The sequence below is a fragment of the Eurytemora carolleeae genome, unplaced genomic scaffold, assembly GCF_000591075.1.
Source record: "Eurytemora carolleeae unplaced genomic scaffold, Eaff_2.0 scaffold767, whole genome shotgun sequence".
Classification (NCBI taxonomy): Eukaryota; Metazoa; Arthropoda; class Copepoda; order Calanoida; family Temoridae; genus Eurytemora; species Eurytemora carolleeae.
The window spans coordinates 87,079-109,590 of NW_019399112.1; the positions used below are offsets into that span (position 1 = coordinate 87,079).

At 32.4% G+C, this 22,512-nt stretch overlaps 1 protein-coding gene across 1 annotated transcript; it reads left to right on the forward strand.

The window, feature by feature from the left end:
- Positions 1-9,537: 9,537 nt before the first annotated feature.
- On the forward strand, positions 9,538-19,903 carry LOC111717712 (uncharacterized). Its single transcript, XM_023493190.1, has 12 exons — positions 9,538-9,663; positions 11,387-11,427; positions 12,037-12,154; positions 12,933-12,999; positions 13,055-13,112; positions 15,530-15,683; positions 16,277-16,400; positions 16,903-17,013; positions 17,078-17,205; positions 18,069-18,233; positions 18,629-18,729; positions 19,779-19,903. The coding sequence occupies exons 1-12, from the start codon at positions 9,543-9,545 to the stop codon at positions 19,797-19,799; spliced, it is 1,209 nt and encodes a 402-aa protein (XP_023348958.1). The 5' UTR covers positions 9,538-9,542; the 3' UTR covers positions 19,800-19,903.
- The last annotated feature ends 2,609 nt before the right edge of the window (positions 19,904-22,512 follow it).

Here is a 22,512-nt window from a genome sequence, read left to right on the forward strand (position 1 = left end):
ATCGTTTACAAAAACGATTAACAACCCTATATACACCATACCAAACCTTGACGTCTGTTCACAAGGCAAAGCAGCCATTTTGTATTGACGAAATTCACAAGGAATCATACAAATTTCATTGTAAATTACGCAAAAAAAAACATATCGAAAGTATATATATATATATGTTCTGAAATTACTCACAGGATAAAGTTAAAAAAGTGCGCCAATTTTTAAAAATTAGCTGACTGAATTTGTGGACATGTTAATACATAAATACAATCCAGGAACAAGTAGTTATACATAGGTTTAATAACAAGTTGTATGCGTTCATAATAAAACATTTCCTAAAAAACTAATGTTCGATTAAGCAAATAAAGGGATCGGGCATTGCTATCATTCAGGTCTTCCAGGAGGGTCAGGTAAAATTACATTTACAGTCCCTTTAAACGTAAAACTAAAAATTATGAAACATACTCGGGCTGGCATTGTTTGCAAAATTAGAGTGCAAATTCCGGCACATAAACAAGCTCCAGTCGAGGGGAAAATTTGCATTTTTGCAATCAAGACTGGTTGCAAAATATCAAACAGTTGCAATATATATTTAGAGGTGACCGTACAAAAGTGAAAAATATCTTGTAAACAATATTTCAATACATTTGATATTTTATAAGCTTTCATTTTTTCCTATTCATTCATTCAATTTAGATTTTATGTAAATAAGAACTATGAAGGCAGAGGTAAACTGTTCAGCTTGATAACGTTTAAACTTTAGTTTCTTTTATTTTCATATAAATTGATACTGAAGAAATATTTTATTTCTAACTTCTTATTTTTTATATTTTAAAAGATTTTATAACACAATTTAATGAAATATTATACAGGGTGTTAAATTGTACTAAACATGCCGGTAGAAATATGATACAACGTGTGAAGTTGTACAAAACATGCCAGTAGAAATATGATACAGGGTGTTAAGTTGTACAAAACATGCCAGTAGAAATATGATACAGGGTGTTAAGTTGTACAAAACATGCCAGTAGAAATATGATACAGGGTGTTAAGTTGTACAAAACATGCCAGTAGAAATATGATACAGGGTGTTAAGTTGTACAAAACATGCCAGTAGAAATATGATACAGNACAACCCATTGAAAAAAAAAATAATAATAAATTTATAAAAATTAAAAACACAAAATTACAGTAGTCTTGGAATAAAGCTTATTCATGCATGGAGAGACAGTTCAATAAACGTCAATTTCTTAAATTCAAATATGCTACATAGAAAGTTTGTAATTACACATAAATAACGAACGCTGCCAACATTTTTAGAAATACATTTTTAGATCAAAAATTATTTTTTTAGTTCAATTTTATCGGGATCAAAGATGAAATTATATAAATAATCCAATTTTTTAATAATTTTATATCCCACTTTTTAAATTCTATAGATTTTTTGTAATAGGGGTTTAAAAAATGTTCAGAAAGTATGGCAGAAAAATGCAGAAATGTAAGAACGACTATGTTTTTGAAAATTTTTCCAAATCCCTGGATGTTACGGAAAATTATCAGCTTTAAAAATTCCTGTTGATATACAACATTTTAATTTCCCCAAATTCCTGGACCGATGTTTTAGATTATGATTTTTCTTTTGATGCTGAAAGTAAAATATTTTAAATAGATTATTCGAAATTTCCAAGGACGAGGAATTGTTCATTTGATGGGCACAATCTCTGTCTTTTTTTATATTTATCCTTGAAAAATAAATATGAAATCAGTTATTTGAATTTTTTGAAAGTGTGGATTTATAAAATGTGTAAAACTTACAAAATTATATTGTCTATTACCATGACCACATATACGGTTGAATAAAATAAAACAGATCATTTTCTGCAATTATTTATCGTCGACTAGGCTCTCTTATTCATAATCCATTAGGCTCCATTATTTATGATCCAATAGGCTCCATTATTCATCCTTCAGTACACTCCATTACTCATCCTCCACTAGGATCCATTATTCATCGTTTAATAGGCTCTATTATTTATCCTTTACTAGGCTATTATTCATCGTCCAATAAGCTCCATTATTCATCGACTATTAAGCTCCATTATTCGTCCTCTACATAGGCTCCATTATTTATCGTCCACTAGGCTTCATTATTCATCCTCTTCTAGGTTTCACTATTAATTGTCCACTAGGCTCCTTTGTCCATCGTCCACTAGGCTCCATTATTTATCCTCTACTAGGCTTTATTATTTATCGTTGACTAGGCTCTCTTATTCATTTTCCACTAGGCTCCATTAGTTATATTGTTTATTTATCGTCTACTAAGCTCCTATATTTATCGTCCACTAAGCTCCATTATTTATAGTCCACTAGACTCCATTATTCATCTGCAATTAGGCTCCATTATTAATTCTCTACATGGCTCCATTATTTATCCTTCATTAGACTCCAGCATTCCTCCTCTATAGACTCCGTTATTTATCTCCACTAGGCTACATTATTCATCCTCTTCTAGGTTCAATTATTCATTGTCCACTAGTCTCCATTATTCACCTTCCACTAGGCTCCATTATTTATCCTCTACTAGACTTCATTATTTATCTTCCACTTGGATTCATTTTTCCTCGTCCACTAGGCTCCATTATTCATCGTTCACTAGGCTCCATCATGCATCCTCTGTAGGCCAAAAGGCTCCATTATTAATCCTCCACTAGGCTCCATTATTCATCCTCTACATAGGCTTCATAATTCATTTTCTATTAGGCTTTATTATTCCTCGTCCACTAGGCTCCATTAGTCCTCGTCCACTAGGATTCATTATTCCTCGTCCACTAGGCTCCATTAGTCCTCGTCCACTAGGCTCCATTAGTCCTCGTCCACTAGGATTCATTATTCCTCGTCCACTAGGCTCCATTAGTCCTCGTCCACTAGGCTCCATTAGTCCTCGTCCACTAGGCTCCATTAGTCCTCGTCCACTAGGCTCCATTATGCATCGTCCGGAATAGGCGTATATTATAACGAAGAATTATACAGCTTTTTACTAAAATAAATCGATTTTTGATAATTTAAAACGTCATGAGGCTTTTCCAGCATAAATATATTGAGAGAAAGTTGGCAACTCTCCAGCTTTAACCTGTAATGACGCTAATTTCGTATAATTGGAATTTGAATTAGAACAAACGTAACGTGCCAAAAATTGGAACAATTATAGATGATAAATCACGTTAAAGTGAAATAATCACTACATGCCCCCTCCCTTTCTTCAGGCCCCACCCTCCTTTCTTACAACAGGCCAATTCACATTTCGCATGCGGATAATTTATTAATTTTTGCAGAAAAGGGCTAAACACTAATCTACTATCTCCTGTAAACAGATGATAGAAACAATACATTTCAAATTATGAATTTAAGATCCGAAGAAGTTCGAAATATCAGAGTTGGTTCAATTTCTTAAACCTTTAAAGTTGTATAAATGCATTACCTTGTAAGTTCACCTTGCTTAACATGTTCATCTACATTTTTAAGCTAAAAATATGTTTGTTTTTATCTTAGCATACTTGAAAACTTGACAAGGAAATTGAGTTTTTGCAATAGCTCAAATTTTCTAATTCATATGTCGTTGTAACCTATGTAAGATGTAGACCTTTGATATTTCAAACTCAGACTTTTCTATCTGAGAATTCATAGTTGACACTGCAGGGTTTTGTGGTTTAAAAACTCATTTCCTTTTTCAACGATGTTTGCATAAGAGCGTGCAACCTTTAGATTAATTGGGTAAAAAAAGTGTTTTAAAAAAGTGTTACTGTTTTGCTATTTGTGTTCCAAACCATTACATGAATATGGTTACTTTCTTAGAAACCCAGTGTTTCCCAGGGAACTTATAGTTACTTCCGCCGTTTACCCGCACTTGGTCAATTTTACCTACATTAATCGATTTAAAAGTCGACCCACTCAACTTTGAATCTCTAAACCAAGCATAAAAACAATCCTGTGGTTCATTCATTCATATATTTATTCAACTACAAAGAATGAGATATTACAAATAAGCAATCACAATTTACTATGCAGTTTGAACCCGCCTAACCAGGGTTGGTTGTTTTGAGTGGTTGGCCCGAAGTTAATTAGCGATACTGAATATAATTGGTCACACATATCAAGATATGTTTTTGGATAGGTATGGAGTTGATGGAAGGAAGGAGATTGTCAGGTGATCTGTGGCAGGGTGAGATGAGAGGGATTTTTATGTAGAAATAAATTTAAATACAGAGTGTTAATGATGGTAGTTACAATAACAGAAATAAGCTAATAAAGCTTCAGTTATTTTTTGGTTTTTTATATAAAATTTATTCATACGATATACAGCTAGGTTTTTCGCATTTAAACCTCTCATAATTCCCAAGATAAATATTGATTACTCTTTGTTTAAATTTTTTTGCAGATTTAGTTTCTTTAAGGTCAAATTCAATTTCATTCCACAATTTTGTCGGATAGCTGCAAGATTCTCAATAATGAACAGATAGACAACGGGATAACCCACAAATCAAAACCGATAATGCAGAGAAACTCTTTATTTCCTAAAAAATGAAATGGATAATAACATTTAAATTATTAGAAGGTTTTATAATTTTATAATGAAAAGATTCTTGCGATCTATTAAATGATATGTAGGTTAAAACCGTCGGGGAGTCCTCAGACGTTTTTTTATATATTGAAACTTCTGAAAAGAATGACAATTAATTATTAAAGAAAGTCACTAATTCTTTATATGAAAATATTCTGTTCACAATAATAAAAGTGTTTAGACTCCGTTACCGGAGAACAAAGAAAGTGGGGCTAAAATGATTTGGTTTGGTGTCTCCGAGAAGGGATCTCAATTTAAAGACGACATTACATGGATGGACGGGGGGTCTTATAGTTAATGGTTGACAAATTTAGGAAACTTTGCGGACGGAAAGCTTTTTAAATTTTTGCTTAACCCTATTCCTGCTGGGGGGGGGTCAATTTGACCCCCCCCTGTAGTTTTTTTTTACATAACTCAAAAATTATTGGTCTGAGGCTGTTGAAATTTTCTGACTTTTCCTACATACCCAAAGCCCCCCCATTAGGCCTAAAACCGGGCTTTAATACTAACTGCCTGAGTCCTCAGGCACACTGCCTGAATGACTGCAAAATTGCAAATTTTTTGCAAACAACCTGTCATAGGAAATTTGCACATTTTTAGTTTTTCTTGATTAAAAATTTCAAATATGCAAAATTTTGTAAAAATTTTGCATATTTGAAACGGCATGGTCAAGGGCTTTTCAAAACTATATAATTTTTCATTTTTTGGACAAATTTTTTTTTGCAAACATTTTTACTATATAACTGGATTTTGCGATAAAAAATTCAAAATTTTCAAATTTGCAATTTTTTTTGCAGATTCTAAAAGTAGAGCACAAGAGCTTTTCAATGATGTATCATTTGTCATATTTGGACATCAAACATGGGATTTAGAGGGGGAGGGGTCAAATTTTACCCACCCCCCGAATATCCTGGATTTCAAGTACTCCAGCAGAGATAGGGTCAAAACCCGTTCTAATTTATATGATTTTGTTCTATTCGGTTCAGCTAAAGACTTCCCAGATCCCAAATCAAAATTTGATGGAAATCTTTCCAGAGGTTCCTGAGTTCTGAACGTATGAACAAACAGACAAATAGAGTTTACAACATTATTATATATAGATATTAAAAAAATGGTTTTCCTGCTTTGATTACGGAACCGGAACAACCTGAATGTTAAAACAAAAACCAAGCCGTGGCATTAAAAAAGTTTCACCGTTAAGCCAATAAATAATTAATGAAACATTTTCTAAAGGGACGGTTTCTTTTCGATTCAAACTTTAAAATTTTGAAAACTTATTTAATTCTTGTAAAACGTAGATCGAACATCAAATCTCAGTGTTTGCAAAAGGAACCAAAAACCAATAATTTTTTATCTAGTTGTGTCTCTTTCTTTAAAATATATATTTTTCATTTTAAATATTCTAAGTTTAAAAAATCAAAGGTGAACACATTCAGGTTCCAAACATATCAGGAGAGCGAGTTTTTAGTTTCAATTTTAAGGGACCGTTCACTTATTTGGGTACTTTCAGGGTATACTAAACAGCCTATTCGCTGCATGTTGATTGGTATTAGTCTTACTTTTCAAAGACAACTGTGGCCGGAGAAAAAGCCGATTTTTCGTTCAGAATATTCGAGTAGAATTCAAGCTCTCCTGAGTTCCCTAATCAAAATTTGAAGCACATCGGTCCAGGGGTTCCTGAGTTATGATCGGACATATCCAGACAACCAGAGATTACAACTATATATAAATAGATAATGTAATTTTAATGATAATTACAAGTGTATATGTAATTTGGAACGTATATATTAGTAAAATTCCCACTACTTCACTTTGAAAATTAAAGCCAATCTTTTAAGGTCCGGTAACATCTAATCTAATCAGGATGAACCCTATATCTTTGCAACCTGATGGTGTACATCTATGATATTTCATACTGAAATAATTTGATTAAACAGAAATCATAGTTTGAAATGTTTACCACATTAAGCTGCAAATATATAAAGAATAAAAAATCAGAGTTTGTAACAAAGACTTACTTCCTTAGCAGCAAAGTTTACGCTAAAGCTAAAGTGGACCGTGGTGGACCGTGGTGGACGATGGTAGCAATATAGAATTTTTTTCAGCCTTCGTCAAATGTTTTTTAATGTATAAAACTCTTTTGATAAATGAAATTGATATAACAACAAATCAGGGGGAAAATTATTCAGTGTTTACAAATCTTTACAAATCTCTAAAACCAATCCGAAAGAAGCTTTCCACAACACTGCATACTCAGTTCAACTACCTTACATAGCCGGTCACTCCCTTTAAAAATCAAAAGTTGCAGTTTTTAACTGAAATAATATATTCTGTACATTAACTGGGACAATCGAATGATTGTAAGAATTTCTTTGTTTTACAATAGAATAATAAAATGTTCACAATTAAAATAGAAGATGGGCGCGAAGCGCCTTAAAAGCATTGTAACTTAAAAATGGATTCATTACAGGCTTACAGCGCTCAAAAAAAAACTATTATTTATCAATATTTTTAGGCTCTTGAAAAAAGTATGTTCGCATGGGTCACATGTTAATATTGGACAATAGGGAAAATATATATTTTTTAACATTTTTACGAGATACTTTTGGAATTTGTCAGGAAAATTCTCTCGCACTCTAGCACTTAAAGTTAGAGTTTAATCTTTTTAATGAGCTGACCTTAAAATCTTGGACTAGTTGGAGGGAGTGACAGCAATTAAAAAATTGTCAAAATTGGAAAATTCCCAAATGCCTGGGAATCTGGGAAATTCCCTAAATACCTGGGAATCTGGGGAATTCCCCGAATGCCTGGGAATTTGTAAGATTCTCTGGATATTTGGGAAATTTCCCAAAAAGCTAGGCATTGGAGAAATTTCCTATAATTGAAAAATAAAACACCCTCAGATTCTTTCAGGAATCTGGAGAATTCTCCAAATACCTGAAAGAATCCATGAGGGTTGTTTATTTTTCGATTGTAGGAAATTTCTCAAATGTCTAGCTATTTGAGAAATTTCCCAAATATCCAGAGGTTTGGGGAAATCTCCAAATATCCAGTCATTTGGGAAATCTTAAAAATATATCAACCCTCAAGTTTCTATAGGAATTTAGGAAATTTTGGGAAATCCAGCAAATGACTGGGATATGGGTAATTCCCTAAAATTGTTAGAGAATCTGAGGGTTGTTTATTTTTCAAGTTTAGGAAATTTCTCAAATGTCTAGTTATTTGGGAAATTTCTCAAATTCCAAGAGGTTTGGGAAATTCACAAATATCCAGTCATTTAAAAAATTTCTAAAATCATAAAAATATACCACCTTCAAATTTTTATAGCAATCTGGGTAATTTCGGAAATTCACCAAGTGCTTGGGATTCTGGGAAATTTCCCAAATGCCTGGGAATCTGGAAAATTTCCCAAATGCCTTGGAATCTGGAAAATTTCCCAAATGCCTGTGAATATGGGGAATTCCCCAAATTTTCTTCAAAAGTATAATTTCTGTCGGGTTATGGACTAGGGTCGTGTATCACACTCCTCTATCTCAACTCTAAGGGCGAAATCATAGGGTACATTTATATTGCTCAATTTTTAACATCGTTTCACCAAAGGCTTCTCGCCCCATTTTCAGAAACTAACTTTTAAATGTGTTATCGTTAATATAGTTTCCACCTACAATAATATACTTCAGCGGACATCTTTGTATGTATTGATGATTTTTTCAAAATTTTAACTTTCAAAATTTGTTCTATGCATTTTTTCAATTTCTGCCGGGAAAGGAATTCAGTCTTTGCCACAAACTCTGATGTTCTAATCCCTATATCCTTGCAACCAAATTGTGTAGACCTTAGAAATTTCAAATGATGAATTCTATTTGATAAAAAAATCTTATGTTAAATCATCAAAGGTTTAAATCAGCCATTTGGGCGTTCATGTTCATGTTCATGTTCATGTTCATGTTCATGTTTATGTTCATGTTCATGTTCATGAAGGAAAAAAACCAGAGAAGGTAAATATTTGGGATTGTTATTATTTGTATTATCAATCATTATCGGGTTTTTGTTATTTTTAACAAAATTTTTCCAAAATGGGGGCAATGAATTCTAATTCTATGATTTACAGTTTAGAATTTTACGCTCTTTACCCATGAGTGCTTGCGCGCGTTTACACGTGTTTTTTTTTACCTGATTTTGCGTTTATAATTCAGTTCGCTTTGTTTCACTTCTCATTTTCTTATCAGTGTTTAACTGAGAAGGAAGGTACAAAATAACCTTAAAAAACGGGGCCGGGCAAAAGAATAAAAAGGAACTTTAAAAATACACAAAATTTGCTTTTAAACTTTTCAACAACTTTATTGAATATGAAAAAAAAATCCGATTTAAAAAATAATATTTTAGCATATGATAATTGGAGGTTTTGTATTGCAGTTTTTATTTCCATAAAATACTTGTATCCGTGTTGTATGTTTTATCTTAAAACTTTAAAAGATATATTAATCCTATTATAAAGTCTTTGTCACAAACACTAATTTTCTAATCAAAGCAGAAATTCATATTGTTTGTTTATATATTTGAGTCTATGAATTGTGTCCTATTCTAGGTTGAATATGCAGAAATTCATATTGTTTTTTACATATTTAGCGCCAAGAGGTCTATGAATTGTGTCCTATTCTAGGTTGAATATGCATAAATTCATATTGTTTTTTACATATTTAGCGCCAAGAGTCTATGAATTGTGTCCTGTTCTAGGTTGAATATGCATAAATTCATATTGTTTGTTTATATATTTGAGTCTATGAATTGTGTCCTGTTCTAGGTTGAATATGCATAAATTCATATTGTTTTTTACATATTTAGCGCCAAGAGGTCTATGAATTGTGTCCTGTTCTAGGTTGAATATGCATAAATTCATATTGTTTCTTTATATATCTGGCCTCATAAAAGAATGTTGTCTTGTTCTAGGTTGAATATGCATAAATTAATATTATTTGTTGCTCTGGTTATTGGTGAGGGACAATCCAGTCCTCTAAGCCCTAACACAACACATTTGGAAACCAGAGATAAAAGTAAGCATTTAAAATTTTAAAATTGATGAAAGATGTCTTTTGAAAAAAATAGCCCATTTTTTTTACTTTTTACATTCTGCCCAGGCATTTATACGTTTCTAGCAACCGTTAGTAATATATTTGTTTTCATATATGCCTTTTTAATAAAGCGATTTGTAAGACATACCTTTTTATATTTATCCTATTCTGTACGGCTGGTGTAAACCCAATAATAATGGCCTTAATAAAATTCATTTTATTATTATTAAAGTTAATTTGTATTATGTGATACTAGCTGAAGTGCCCGGCGTTGCCCGTGAAATTTTTTCAAAATCGAATTTTATAGAAAAATTTTTTGAAAAAAGATTTCGATTTTTGAAAAAAAAACTCGATTTTTGAAAAAAAAAACTCGATTTTTGAGAAGAAAAAAAATTCGAATTTTTTTTGGCTACGTACCCCAGAAGTACTCAAGTGTAAAAGAATGTCAGCCCATTCGGTCCAGCAATTGGCCAGCTATAGCTGACATAAATATATATGAGCGAAAATCTTTATCTAAAAATAAATTTGGCTTGTCTGTCTGTCTGTTTGTATCCGATAAACGTCAAAACGGCTGAACCGATCAGGCCCAAATTTTTTGTGAGACATCACGTGACCACAGGGAAGGTTTATGAATGATAAAAAATTCTAAAAATGTGTTTTAAAGGTTTTTAATTTTGTAAAAAAATTTAATTTCTTGAAAATCCGCGAATGTTTTTTAAAAATCCGCTAAATTTTTTTCTTCTTTGTTTTAACCCTATCCCTGCTGGGATACTTGAAAACCAGGATATGCAGGGGGGGGGGGTCAATTTGACCCCCTCCCTCTAAATCCCATGTTTTATGTTTAAATATGACAAATGATACATCATTAGAAAGCTCTTGTGCTCTACTTTTAGAATCTGCAAAAAAAATTGCAAATTTGCAAAAATTGAATTTTTTATCGCAAAATCCAGTTATATAGTAAAAATGTTTGCAAATAAAATTTGTCCAAAAAATGAAAAATTATACATTTTTAAAAAGACCTTGACCATGTCATTTCAAATATGCAAAAATTTGTGCAAAATTTTAAAACTAAAAATGTGCAAATTTCCTTTGACAAATTTGCAATTTTTTTTCGCAAAACTTGTGCAATCCGTTTCCTTATGGTATAGGCTTTCCAAAAAGCTAAATTTTATCAAAATCTGACAAGTGAAAGTGGGTCAAAACAAATATTTATTTTGTTACAGGCAAAAGCATTCATTCAGGCAGTGTGCCTGAGGACTCAGGCAGTTAGTATTAAAGCCCGGTTTTAGGCCTAAAGGGAGGGCTTTGGGTATGTAAGAAAAGTCAGAAAATTTCAACAGCCTCAGACCAATACTTTTTGAGTTATGTAAAAAAAACTACAGGGATAGCAGGAATAGGGTTAAAATGTAAACAAAAAGAGCATGTTCACAATTTAAATAGAATTTCATTAAATTGTTAACAATTTTTTATTTAAAGGGATTGCTCTCAAAAATTACAAGGTTTAGGATGAATCCTAATCAAATTCGGATTATTTACATTTTTTTATTTTTTACTTATAGACGCAACAGGGTAAATTAAAGTTAGTGGCGATCAAAACTGAATTTGAATTAGATTCAGCCGAGACCCAATTTCATTTTTCGCAAACACGCCCTTTAAGCTGAAATTTTTAAAACAAAAAAATCTGAATTAACACATTTTCTTTTAGAAACATTGTCTCTGTTCGCTATCGTTAACTTCCCTAACCTGGTAAGTTTTAACTTTGAATACTATCGCGGCACAATTAATTCTGTTAGATCAAAATGACCAAGTTTGATGTAATAAAGGTTTAGATAATAGATATATTATCAAAAAGTTAGAAAGTTAGAGGTTTGAGGCATGTATTCAGTTTTAGTTTCGCTGCAAACCAGTGATATTGGGATGAGGGCTAATGCATTGAAAAGTAAATGATTGTCAAGTCAATGAACTCCAATATATAAAATTGGACACCAATAGCCTAAAAGGCTAAAAATTAACTTCTTTATGAAAAAAAAAAAATTTAAAAAAAAAAATTTTAATGTTAGGTCTATCCTATAAAGTAGGCTATACAAATTTTGTGAAGTTTCACTTTATAATAAGGGAGGACTGAGGTCAATAAGGGAGGACGGAGGTCGATTTTCAAAGAACTTTCGAAATCTTAATTGCTTCAACCGGATTTTTTTGAAGCAATAAACTTTTAACAACTTTGAGAACCAAAAATTTTCTGTAAAATCAATTTTACGAGAACGAATCTATGTTTTAAGAAAATAAATATTTTAAAAAAAACATAAAATCATAGTTGACAGATTTGGTTTCTTCTTATAAAATAATTTTCATCAGAGATGTGTAACTTCCAACTCTGGCTCTACACTGTACGGTACATGTATCTCAACCTCTGAATGTACATCACGAAGTGGATCAGCTGCAGGCACATGTGCAGCTGGATTCGGAGTCTGCTGTAAGTACTAAAAAGACCTTTTTATCTTATTCTTATTCTTAAGTGACTCGAAAATTATATATGAGCAGTTTGTTTGATTTGTATGTGTACCCTATAATTAACTTATAACCTCCGAGTCCGTACATGTAAAATTGAATGTCGAACTCTAATTGGCTGGGCTTTGACAGCCATTTTAGCTTATAGTGGCCTGGACCCAATTTTAGAGTTTCTGTACTGTAAACAGATAGAAACTGAAACTGCATTTATTTAACCCATTCCGAAATTTATAAAATATTATTGCACGAACTCAATGATTCGGAAACTTTCCTGATTTGAAATTTGTACACCAAATACCAATGTAGATTTTTCCTTTTTTCGTCGTTGTACATCATTGTTTTATTGATTTCTATAGAAATTCTAAAATTCTACAAGAGAAACCGAATTAGAAAGGTATCTTTAAAAACGCTTAATTTTGACTTTTTTCTTCATTTTTTTATACAACGGAAATCCTTAAGTAAGGGGTTTAGACGTTTTCCATTAAAAAATAATTTTACACAGTTGTGTTTACTTGAACATGGAAGGGAAGGGTCAACAAATTAGGCTATTCAGCAGCAAGTTTAACAACTTCAAAAACAACAATTGAACATGCGAAATTTTTCGTCATAAAAAAAATCTCATTTCTTCTCTATTAGACAAAGGTCAAATTGAAATGAGCATTGTTATCAATCAGACATAATACTATAAATTTGTCTATATTCCCTTCATGGAGATTAATGTAGCATTGTTTTATCGATCTCAGGCTATTTGGCCGTCTCCACTTGCGGGTCAACCGTCAACTACAACAACACCTATATTCAAAACCCCGGGTAAGCCAAATATTACTTCAGAACTTTCGGAAATCATTTAATTTTCTTTTTATAGATATCCCTCTACCTACACCCCGACAGCGACTGGAACTTGTTTGTATACCATAAACAAGGTACATAAAATATAATTAGTTACAAGGCATTTTTTGAGCTTTGCGCACAAATTCTGTATCTGAGAGCATTTTCTTTTCGAACAATATGAAACATTAAAAATTTAGAGGAATAATTTTTTATATGGTTTTTTATTGACGAAAATATAAATATTTTGGAGACAAATTTTTGTATTTCCTAGCATCCATAAACTTTCCCTTTCAAAATGTTTGGTCACACTTGGCTCAGCCCTTTTAACGTTTATTGGATACAAACAAAAAAACAGAAAGACATGAAAGCAAAGTATTTATATAAATTTAGTCTATTTTAAAGATCCCGATGACGACTTAAGATCTTTTTTTAAATCTAATAGCGCGTTATTAAATTACAACTTTCGCACAAAAAAAAATTTTTGCAAAAGGAAGCGAAAACATTGCGGAATTTCGAGAGAAAATTTATTTTCGACCCGAAAAAATTGCCATAAAAATGCACTTTTGTGGCGGAAGACGATCTGAGTCTGAGCCGGATACGGAGACGCGGCAAGAGGATCTAGAAAATTCTGCCACGTCATCTCGATATATATTTATGTCAATATTTTAAAGTTTGAAATTTAGTTTTTCAGTTAAATAAAGTACTCTATAGTAAACCAGGCGTTGTTAAAACGAGCGTAGCTAAATTGGTGACCCCGAGCTCGAATACTATAGGCCGATAGACTGTTTATATACTTTATAGCTACACGCTCGTCAGTGAAATGCCTAAGGACGGTGATAATGATCAAATCCTAGCTGAACCCAGCTCGTTGGACCTGTTGAATACTGTGTCAGTTAAAGTTCCAGCCTTTTGGCTGGAGTCTGCGGAGGCCTGGTTCATTCAAGTCGAGGCCCAGTTCGCGTTCAAGGGAGTAACGGCCAGTTGTACGAAGTTTTATTACTGTGTTTCTTCTTTCAACCAGGAGACCGCCAACCAGGTTCTCGATCTTATCAAGTCTCCTCCTGCCGCTGGTCCCTACGAAGCCCTGAAGAATCGGTAGCTGAAGTTATTTGCACTTGATGACTTCCAGGGGTATGAGGCGATTTTTAACCTTCCGTTATCTGGGGATATGAAGCCCTCGAAGTTGATGTCAAACATGCTTGCCTTGCTTCCAGCTGGTCACGAACCTTGTTTCTTTCTTAAGGGAGCTTTCCTCAAGAGATTGCCCGCCGATATCCACGCCCATTTGCTCAGGGACGATTTCTCCGATCCCATCTCTTTCGCCCTGAAAGCGGATGAATTATACCAAAGAAGAGTCTCCTCTTCTCAAGTTTACTCCTTCTTTCTTAAGGGAGAAGACCAGCAGTCCGTCAACGCCGATATCCACGCCCATTTGCTCAGGGACGATTTCTCCGATCCCATCTCTTTCACCCTTAAAGCAGATGAAGTTTACCAAAGCAGAGTCTCATCCTCTCAAGTTTACTCCGTTTCCAGCACTCCGGAAGACCAGCACTCCGTCAACGCCGTTAGATCTTCAGTTCCTAACCGTTCCATATAGTTGACGCAGACCTCCCTGTCCATGATAGCAAGGATGGTATAGTTGACGCAGATCTCCCTGTCCATGGTAACAAGGATGGTATAGTTGACGCAGTCCTCCCTGTCCATGGTAGCAAGGATGGTATAGTTGACGCAGACCTCCCTGTCCATGGTAACAAGGATGGTATAGTTGACGCAGACCTCCCTGTCCATGGTAGCAAGGATGGTATAGTTGACGCAGACCTCCCTGTCCATGATAGCAAGGATAGTATAGTTGACGCAGACCTCCCTGTCCATGATAGCAAGGATGGTATTTACAGTTGTCTATACCTGTTTATTTCAAGGTGTACATTTTCTGGTTATTGTATATGTTGTGCACTTTATTGTCTGCACAACATCTCTTCACAATAGATCCAGTAGTTCCAGGGACTACAGGGGTGGATACAAGGGGGGGGGCTGGGGACATTCGCCCCCCCCTGAATTTGGAATTTTTGTTCCTATTTTCAGAATAGCTTCTCAATAGCATGCTTAAAGGAAAGAAACTCTAGTGCAAAACAGGAAAAATATTTGTCTTAATAAACTATAATGTGTGAAAAGTTAAAGATCTAGCTTTATAGTCTTAAGTCATTAATTTTGACTCTTTTTGAGTCTTTTAAGATTTTTTGTTCCTAATTATGAATTTTTTTGTACCTAAAAAATATTGCCCCCCCCCCTCACTTAAATCCTGTATCCGCCCCTGCCGGGGAGGAAGATTGGTTAGAACTTAGTCTTAGTAATTATGGAAGTTGTTGCATGTTTACATGAACGAATTGCGCATTTTCCAACAACACATACTGACTTGTAAAACGCGTGGAGATAAAAATTGTTGGCAAAATATGCTTAACTTGCTTATTTTATTTTGTTTTATATTTACATTTGTTATTCTTTTTCTTAGGCTAGCACTGATGTTTGTCAGCTGCGCTTGGATTTCCAGACATTTAGCGGATTTTCCGTAACAACAGCCGGTGTTAAAACTGATTCAATGGCTATTACTGGACAAACCGGGCGTAATCCCCCATCAATTTCTGGAACCAACACTGGATATCACAGTATGTTACTTTTACTTAATAGGAATGTTGTGTTTTCCACTCCTTATGAAAAGTTACTATAGGGGAGTATGATACACGTCCTTATACCAACTTTTCAAGGCTAGCTCATAAAAACAAATTATACCACTAATTTAAGGGTGCTAGAGAGGTTTTTTTTAAATAGAAAAGTCCATGGAAAATTTTTATTTTTTATCAAAAATGGTATTAGTATTGATTTTACATTTTGATTTCGTTCCACAGTTTAACTTTTTATATCCTTTGTATTTTTGATAAATACCAAAACATATATTATACATATTTCTACAATAATATCAAGGCCTATACAATACATTAAAAAAAATTGAAATTGAAACCTCAGAAGCCAAAAATCTTGGCTTGACCCTGAATTCATAAGTCACTACGGTATCTTCTAAACCTGTGAAGTCACTTTTGAAGCTAGGGGAACCACAAAAGAAAATAATCAATTTTCAGCAAGACGATAACTTTATCATTCTTATTCAGTCAAGGGTTTAACGTAAACTGTTGTAAATCCAACATACCACATTATCAGTCACTTTGCTATTATGTTTTACATCATATATATCTATTTGTAGTGTATGTGAATCTGGGAGCAGATACAGGAGATACTGCGACTGTAACTATGACTTGGGGGAGTATTGCTTCTGCTAAACAATATAACATTTTTGTACAACAGATTGAATGCTCATCTCCTCAAAGGTATGCATATCTTAAGATTTACAATAAAGACACATTTATTAAATCCATTACTTAATGATTGAGTTTTAAGAAAACATGTAATTCCCTTCTTAAGGTTTATTTTTAATATTGGCACATGAGCTAAGCTTTTTGGAAAAACAGTTACTAGTTGATATTGATGATTTCCTTTAACCTTGGAAAAAATCCTTATTTTAATTTTTTTGTTAAATGTGTTTACAAAACAATTGCTTATAGAAAGCAAGGTTACGACTGGCAACCGTTATTATTCTTAAAGCGAAAGTATTCTTTCATTGAATCGCAATAAATAAAAAATCCAAATTTCCAAAAATTGGGTATGTAAGTTTTTTTTATTTTATTTGGTCAATAAATTGATTGATTTAGCAAGGCATTTGTTTGAATTTGTTGCACATTACATTCATAAAAATTATAGTTTAACATTTCTTAAATAATTTTCTTTTTTAAAATGGTTCTCAATATTAGTTTTTCATTTTTGGTTTTTTAGGGCTCCCCAAGATTGTGTCCAGTATTTTACCGGAACACAAGGAACAGTTCAGAGTTATGGTTGGGCCGGTGCACAACTTCTTGCTGGAATGGATTACCAAAACTGTATTAGGTATTTGGGGGAAAAAAAGATTTATAAACAAAATAGATCTTTTTTAATTTTGATAAATTTTCAGAACTGAAGCGGGTTACTGTGGAATTGAATGGAAGACATCAAGTGGAACTACTATTGATGCTTTTGCAATCTTCAGCACAGCTATAGTCACACAAGCTATCTCATCAGGACTTGCAGAGTCTACACAAGGTAATAATTCTACATATTCGCTAAACGTCAAGCTAAAGTATAATATTTTATGTTTTCAATCTCATCTACTCTTATCAAAGATCTATTGCGAAAGTAAGAAAAGTGATCAAAATTTCCAATATGTATAATGTGACCTAATAAATTTTGATCTTTTCCTTCTGTCTAGTTTGCAGTGATTAGCATCACGTCAGCATTTATCTATTTGACAATATATCATTTAAAATAAAGTGTTTTCTCTGTGACAAGAACTGTTTAAATTAAAGTAGAAATATCCAACCAACTGCCCTAGGTTTCCAATGGTTAAAGTAGAAACATCCAACCAACTGCCCTAGATTTCCAATGGTTAAAACCTCATGCCTTATGGAAATTGATAGGCAATAATTTGTTACATTAAAAAAACTTTTAAGGTGTTGAACTTTTTAAAAAGTTCAACAAATATCAGCAAAGTTCAAATTTATTTATTCGAAACATTTGCTTCAACAATCTCAATGCCATATTTGAACCCTAAAAAAGAAGTTATGTCCAAAACACTAAACAAAAACAATTTTTATAAAAATCGTTTATTTTTTAGTCTTTTACTTCTGTTTCTATCTCTGGATAAACGTCAGCAAATTTTACAGGATACATTGTTGATTTGTTGAAAGTTTGGAACCTCAATAAGTTCACAGAAATTCTCCTTTTAAAGTTAAAACAACTGAAAAGTTCTTGAACACCAAACCAAGTTATTTCCCATCACTAATCACTACAGCTACAGATCACTATGACCATGGTTTTCTTCTTAGCTGGGTCTGTAGAATACCGACCGATGAAAGTAGCGCACAATGTACATATCTGTCAGCTATACTAATAATGTTTGTATGCAGGTGTATGCAACGGCGCAACAGTCGGTAACTTTATAACTATACCAATGACATCACTTGATGGAATAAATCCTATTCCAGTTTTAGCTAATATTCCTCCCTACCCTACTCAATTCTGCGGTGGAATTTTCGGAATATCTACATCATCATTTCCATCACCATTCCAGAGTAAGTGGATTATATTAGCTTTTTAACCCTATCGTTATTCCAGAATACGCTAGTGGGGGTTAGTCCAGTCCCCCCCCCCCTCCACACTCTATATTCGTAGTTTTAAAGAGAAATATGACAAATTATATATTTTGTAATTTCTATACTTCTAAAAATGTGCTTAAAAGGATGAGACTTCATAGAGGACTGTTAAGAATTCCTACTCTCTATTTCCTTATATTAATGATTCCCTGCAACTGTAAACTTGTTTTTTTTTCTTTGCCAAATCATTAAGTAAGCCATTAAAAAAAATATGTTTAAGGCAGACAACTTAAATTAATCTTCAGGTTGTTATATTTCAAAAGTTTCCGGTCGTTTTTACTTTACATAATAATAATTGTTAATACTCCTTCTAGGTAATCAGAGACCCTTTAGCCTACATCTGTTTACTTCTGCTGCTGCAACTCCCACTCTAGATACTACTTCTAATACTGGCTTCTCTCTTGATTATACTCAGGTAAATTATCAAGTGCTAAAATATCATTCATCTATAAATATAAAGTTGTAATCTCTGTCTGTCTGTCTGTTAGTTTGTCCGATCATAACTCAGGAACCTCTGGACCGTTTTCCTCAAATTTTGATTGGGAAACTTGGTTGGCCCACAGGAATGTTCTTGGCTTGGTTTAAAGATTCTAAGTTCAGTAGGTTAACTTTAAAATGGAAAAGTAGATCAAATCATAATGTACAACAAAGCACGTGTAAACGGTGACTACTCCGGGCAACGCTGGGTTTCCAAGCTAGTTGATTGTATAATTTCAAAATCTTTCTCAAGATGAGTAAACTTTTGTGTATGCATTAAATCTGAAATTACAATGCTCAGCTTTCAACCGATTTGGTTGATTGCTTAATAAACAATAGACGAATTAAGGAGTAAATCCGAAAGTTAACAGTTTTTCTCTGTAAATCAAAATACTTTTGATTTAGAATATTTAGCTTACAATTACAGTTTATTTTCACGGCTGGCGCTGGATTTTCGAACATTCCTGGAAAATATGAAAATGTCGTCTTCATTATCAAAAATCCTCGAAACAGGAATAAATGTTTTCAAAAGACTCTCAGACCATAAAAAAAAAATTTTAAAAATATTTTAAAATATTAAATTTATACGAATGCGTCAAAAATTATCGATGATTATTGGTTGTAATATCTGAATGATATGTTTAGAATTAAATAGATTTTTTACGATCCGAGTAGTATATTTAAACTTTCTGAATTGGTATGAGTCGTTTTAAACAATTTTCTCCTTATAGACGCAACAGATAGAAGTAAGATTAGAAGCAATCACCATCGATAATTTTTCGCCGTAAACCAATACCCCCTCTCATTTTGCGCGAACACTCCCTTTAAGCCATATTTTTTTTAATCCTTCAAGAAAAAGAGAAAATTCTGAAGAAAAATGGTGGCGTGGATAGAAACATTAAAAAGCAAAATTATGAATATTTCGCTCAGATTTCGATGATTTAAAACACACCTAAAACAACCAAATATATCTTTTATTCTATTAAGATTGCGTGTGGACAATACTGAGCGTAAAACCCAAACTGAACCTGATTTCTTACTGATCTAGAAACCTTGATACAATTTATTATATGGTTACAATTTATGATGTTGAAATATATATGTATAATGTAGTTTTTCTACAAGCTTTTTTTTAATATGTCATAAGAAGAACTTGGCTGTTAGATCTGTTCGCTATTGCTTCGATAACTTATTATAACAGACAGGCCTATTATTCTAATATTTGTTTTTTTATCCTTGTTAATGAAATTACTGTTTATTATTCTAAAACTTATGTTTGTTAACGTAACTTCAATTCCAGTTCCTATTATAAGAATAGAAACTGAACAAAATACGATAATATAAACTTCTACATTCTAAGTCTAATTTAGATAATGTAAGAACCAACTTAAAAATAACAGCATTGCACTTCGTTGAAAAACACAGAAGACTAGAAAAGTAGATAAACTTATTTACGAAGGGTGTTTTTTAGGGTTTCCAGTCGTAATTTCGTTACGCGTAATTACGCGTAACGAAACGTAACACTTTCTTTCACTTACGCAGGAGCATTACACATATCAAACATATTTTGACGATTTTATTTCGACATTTTTTCAAACAAGGAAGGTAAGCTTGAGAAAGTAGGTTGAAATATTAACAAGTCGTTGAAAATATAAAAATTTTATAGATTATGTATTGGCTGAAATTCTGATTCAACTTGCGTGACATTATTTTCCTTGTAAGTTAGTTGTTTTATTTAAATTAAAAGTTAAAACATCAAAATTTCATAGACGTAATTAAGGAAAAATTTCGCAAAATTACTGTGTAGAAACTACGCGAAATTGAAGTTTTGCTAATTACGCGTAATTATTACAAAATTTCGCGAAATTACGTTGTAGAAATTACGCGAAATTACGCCGTAATTTCGCGAAATGGAAATTTCTCCGATTACGCGTAATCCTGCGAAATTACACGAAATGAAAATTATTACGCGTAACTGCACGTAATTACGCGTAAGAGAATAATCTATTACGTTGGAAACCCTAGTGTTTTTATTCGATTTGTTTACTCAGCGTACGTTAACATCTTTTCTTTTTTTTTAATTTGTTGGTTTTAAATATTATTATTTTCCGACTATTTTTTATCTGATAGATTGTTCAATTTAATCCTTTGTTCAAACGATAGTTTTTTAAACTTTGTTTGAACGAACGATTTAGAATAATCGTTAACATTTGTAAATATTTTTTTTAATTTCTCGAAATCGTTCATTTATTGTTCGTTAATTTTTCTGAACGACACCATCCAATAATAATAAAAATTAAATAATAATTACTAATTAGCGCGCAAAGTCCAATATTTTAAATCCTTTAAACTACTTCCCCTTCGTTATTTTGGTAGAGAGGAATATCAAAATAAGTTGGGTAGAATTTTTTATACATGTTTGTTTTTCTTTTTTGTATCCTTTTTTGGAAAAGGAAGAGAAAGAAAAGAATTTATGATGTCCAAGAAGATCAAGAGGTTTCAAGAATGAGATATCAATATAGGTTTTAGACTTTCAAGTGTTGAAGAGCATTCATCTTTGATTAACTAACTGACTTATACTTTTTCGTAGCCCTAGACATTTACATTTCAGAACTATCGAACACTTTTTCAGCATTAAATTTTTATGAAATATTTGCCAAAATTCTTATTGATTTTAGCTTGAGAGATTACAATCTGAAGACTGTGAAGTATCAAATTTAAAATTTATTATCGAAGGAACCCATTGATCGAACTGCAGCTTAAGAAATTCATAATGCGTTTGAAAATATATTTTTGTGAATTTAAATTATAAGATATACAAAAACATTATAAATGCAAAATTAACATTATCACATTATAAACACCGGTGCTTGTTTAGAAGTATTTAAATAATCAATTTATACCGTCCTCGTCGTATATTTCAAGACAATGAAGACGACTTTTGATTTTGATTTCAATTTTGTATTTATACCAAGCTTTTAACACACATAAATATGGAAACCAAGAGAAGCTGTCAATTAAAAGCTTCTCTTGGTTTACTTGTAAGCTTATTATTTGAAAAAACCTTGTTAGAAATCAAAACTTTAGTAGAAAAGTAGTCTTTATTTTATTATATAAACGCGGACCACTGTATATTAAACATACGATTTTAAAATCAAATTAAATTTTGTCAATTGCCTTATTTGTCAGTGGAATATGTTCGGTGATTATCTCACACTTTTCAATAATATCATAAAAATAATCCACATAACTAGAAAAAATGGGGGTAAAATGTAAAAGTTTTAAAAAGTATAAAAAATATATAAATTACATTTTTTACAAAAAATAGCCAAAACAACAAAAATCTAAGATTAATAATTAGAAAAATCATTTCAGAAAACAGATAAATAAAACACAATTTAAAATTCTACTGCCTGTGAATTACTGTAAAATCTGCAACGGCTGTATCAAAATGTCGTCTTTAAAAGTAATCTTTATTTAAGTTGATACCGTTTATATAAAAATAGCACTAGAAGTAGGATGTTATTTTAGTTTATTAACATTCATCGGTTTACTCTAATTTTCTCATTTGTTAAGTGAGAATGCGATCTTTAGTAACTAATGAATGAAAAGGCAGACTTATTATATTTCCATCTTTATTGGACGAAAGCAGATACAGGGTTACCCATAAACAGTAGCGTAATGGAGGGGGGGATACCCCTGTGAACCCCTATGCACCCCC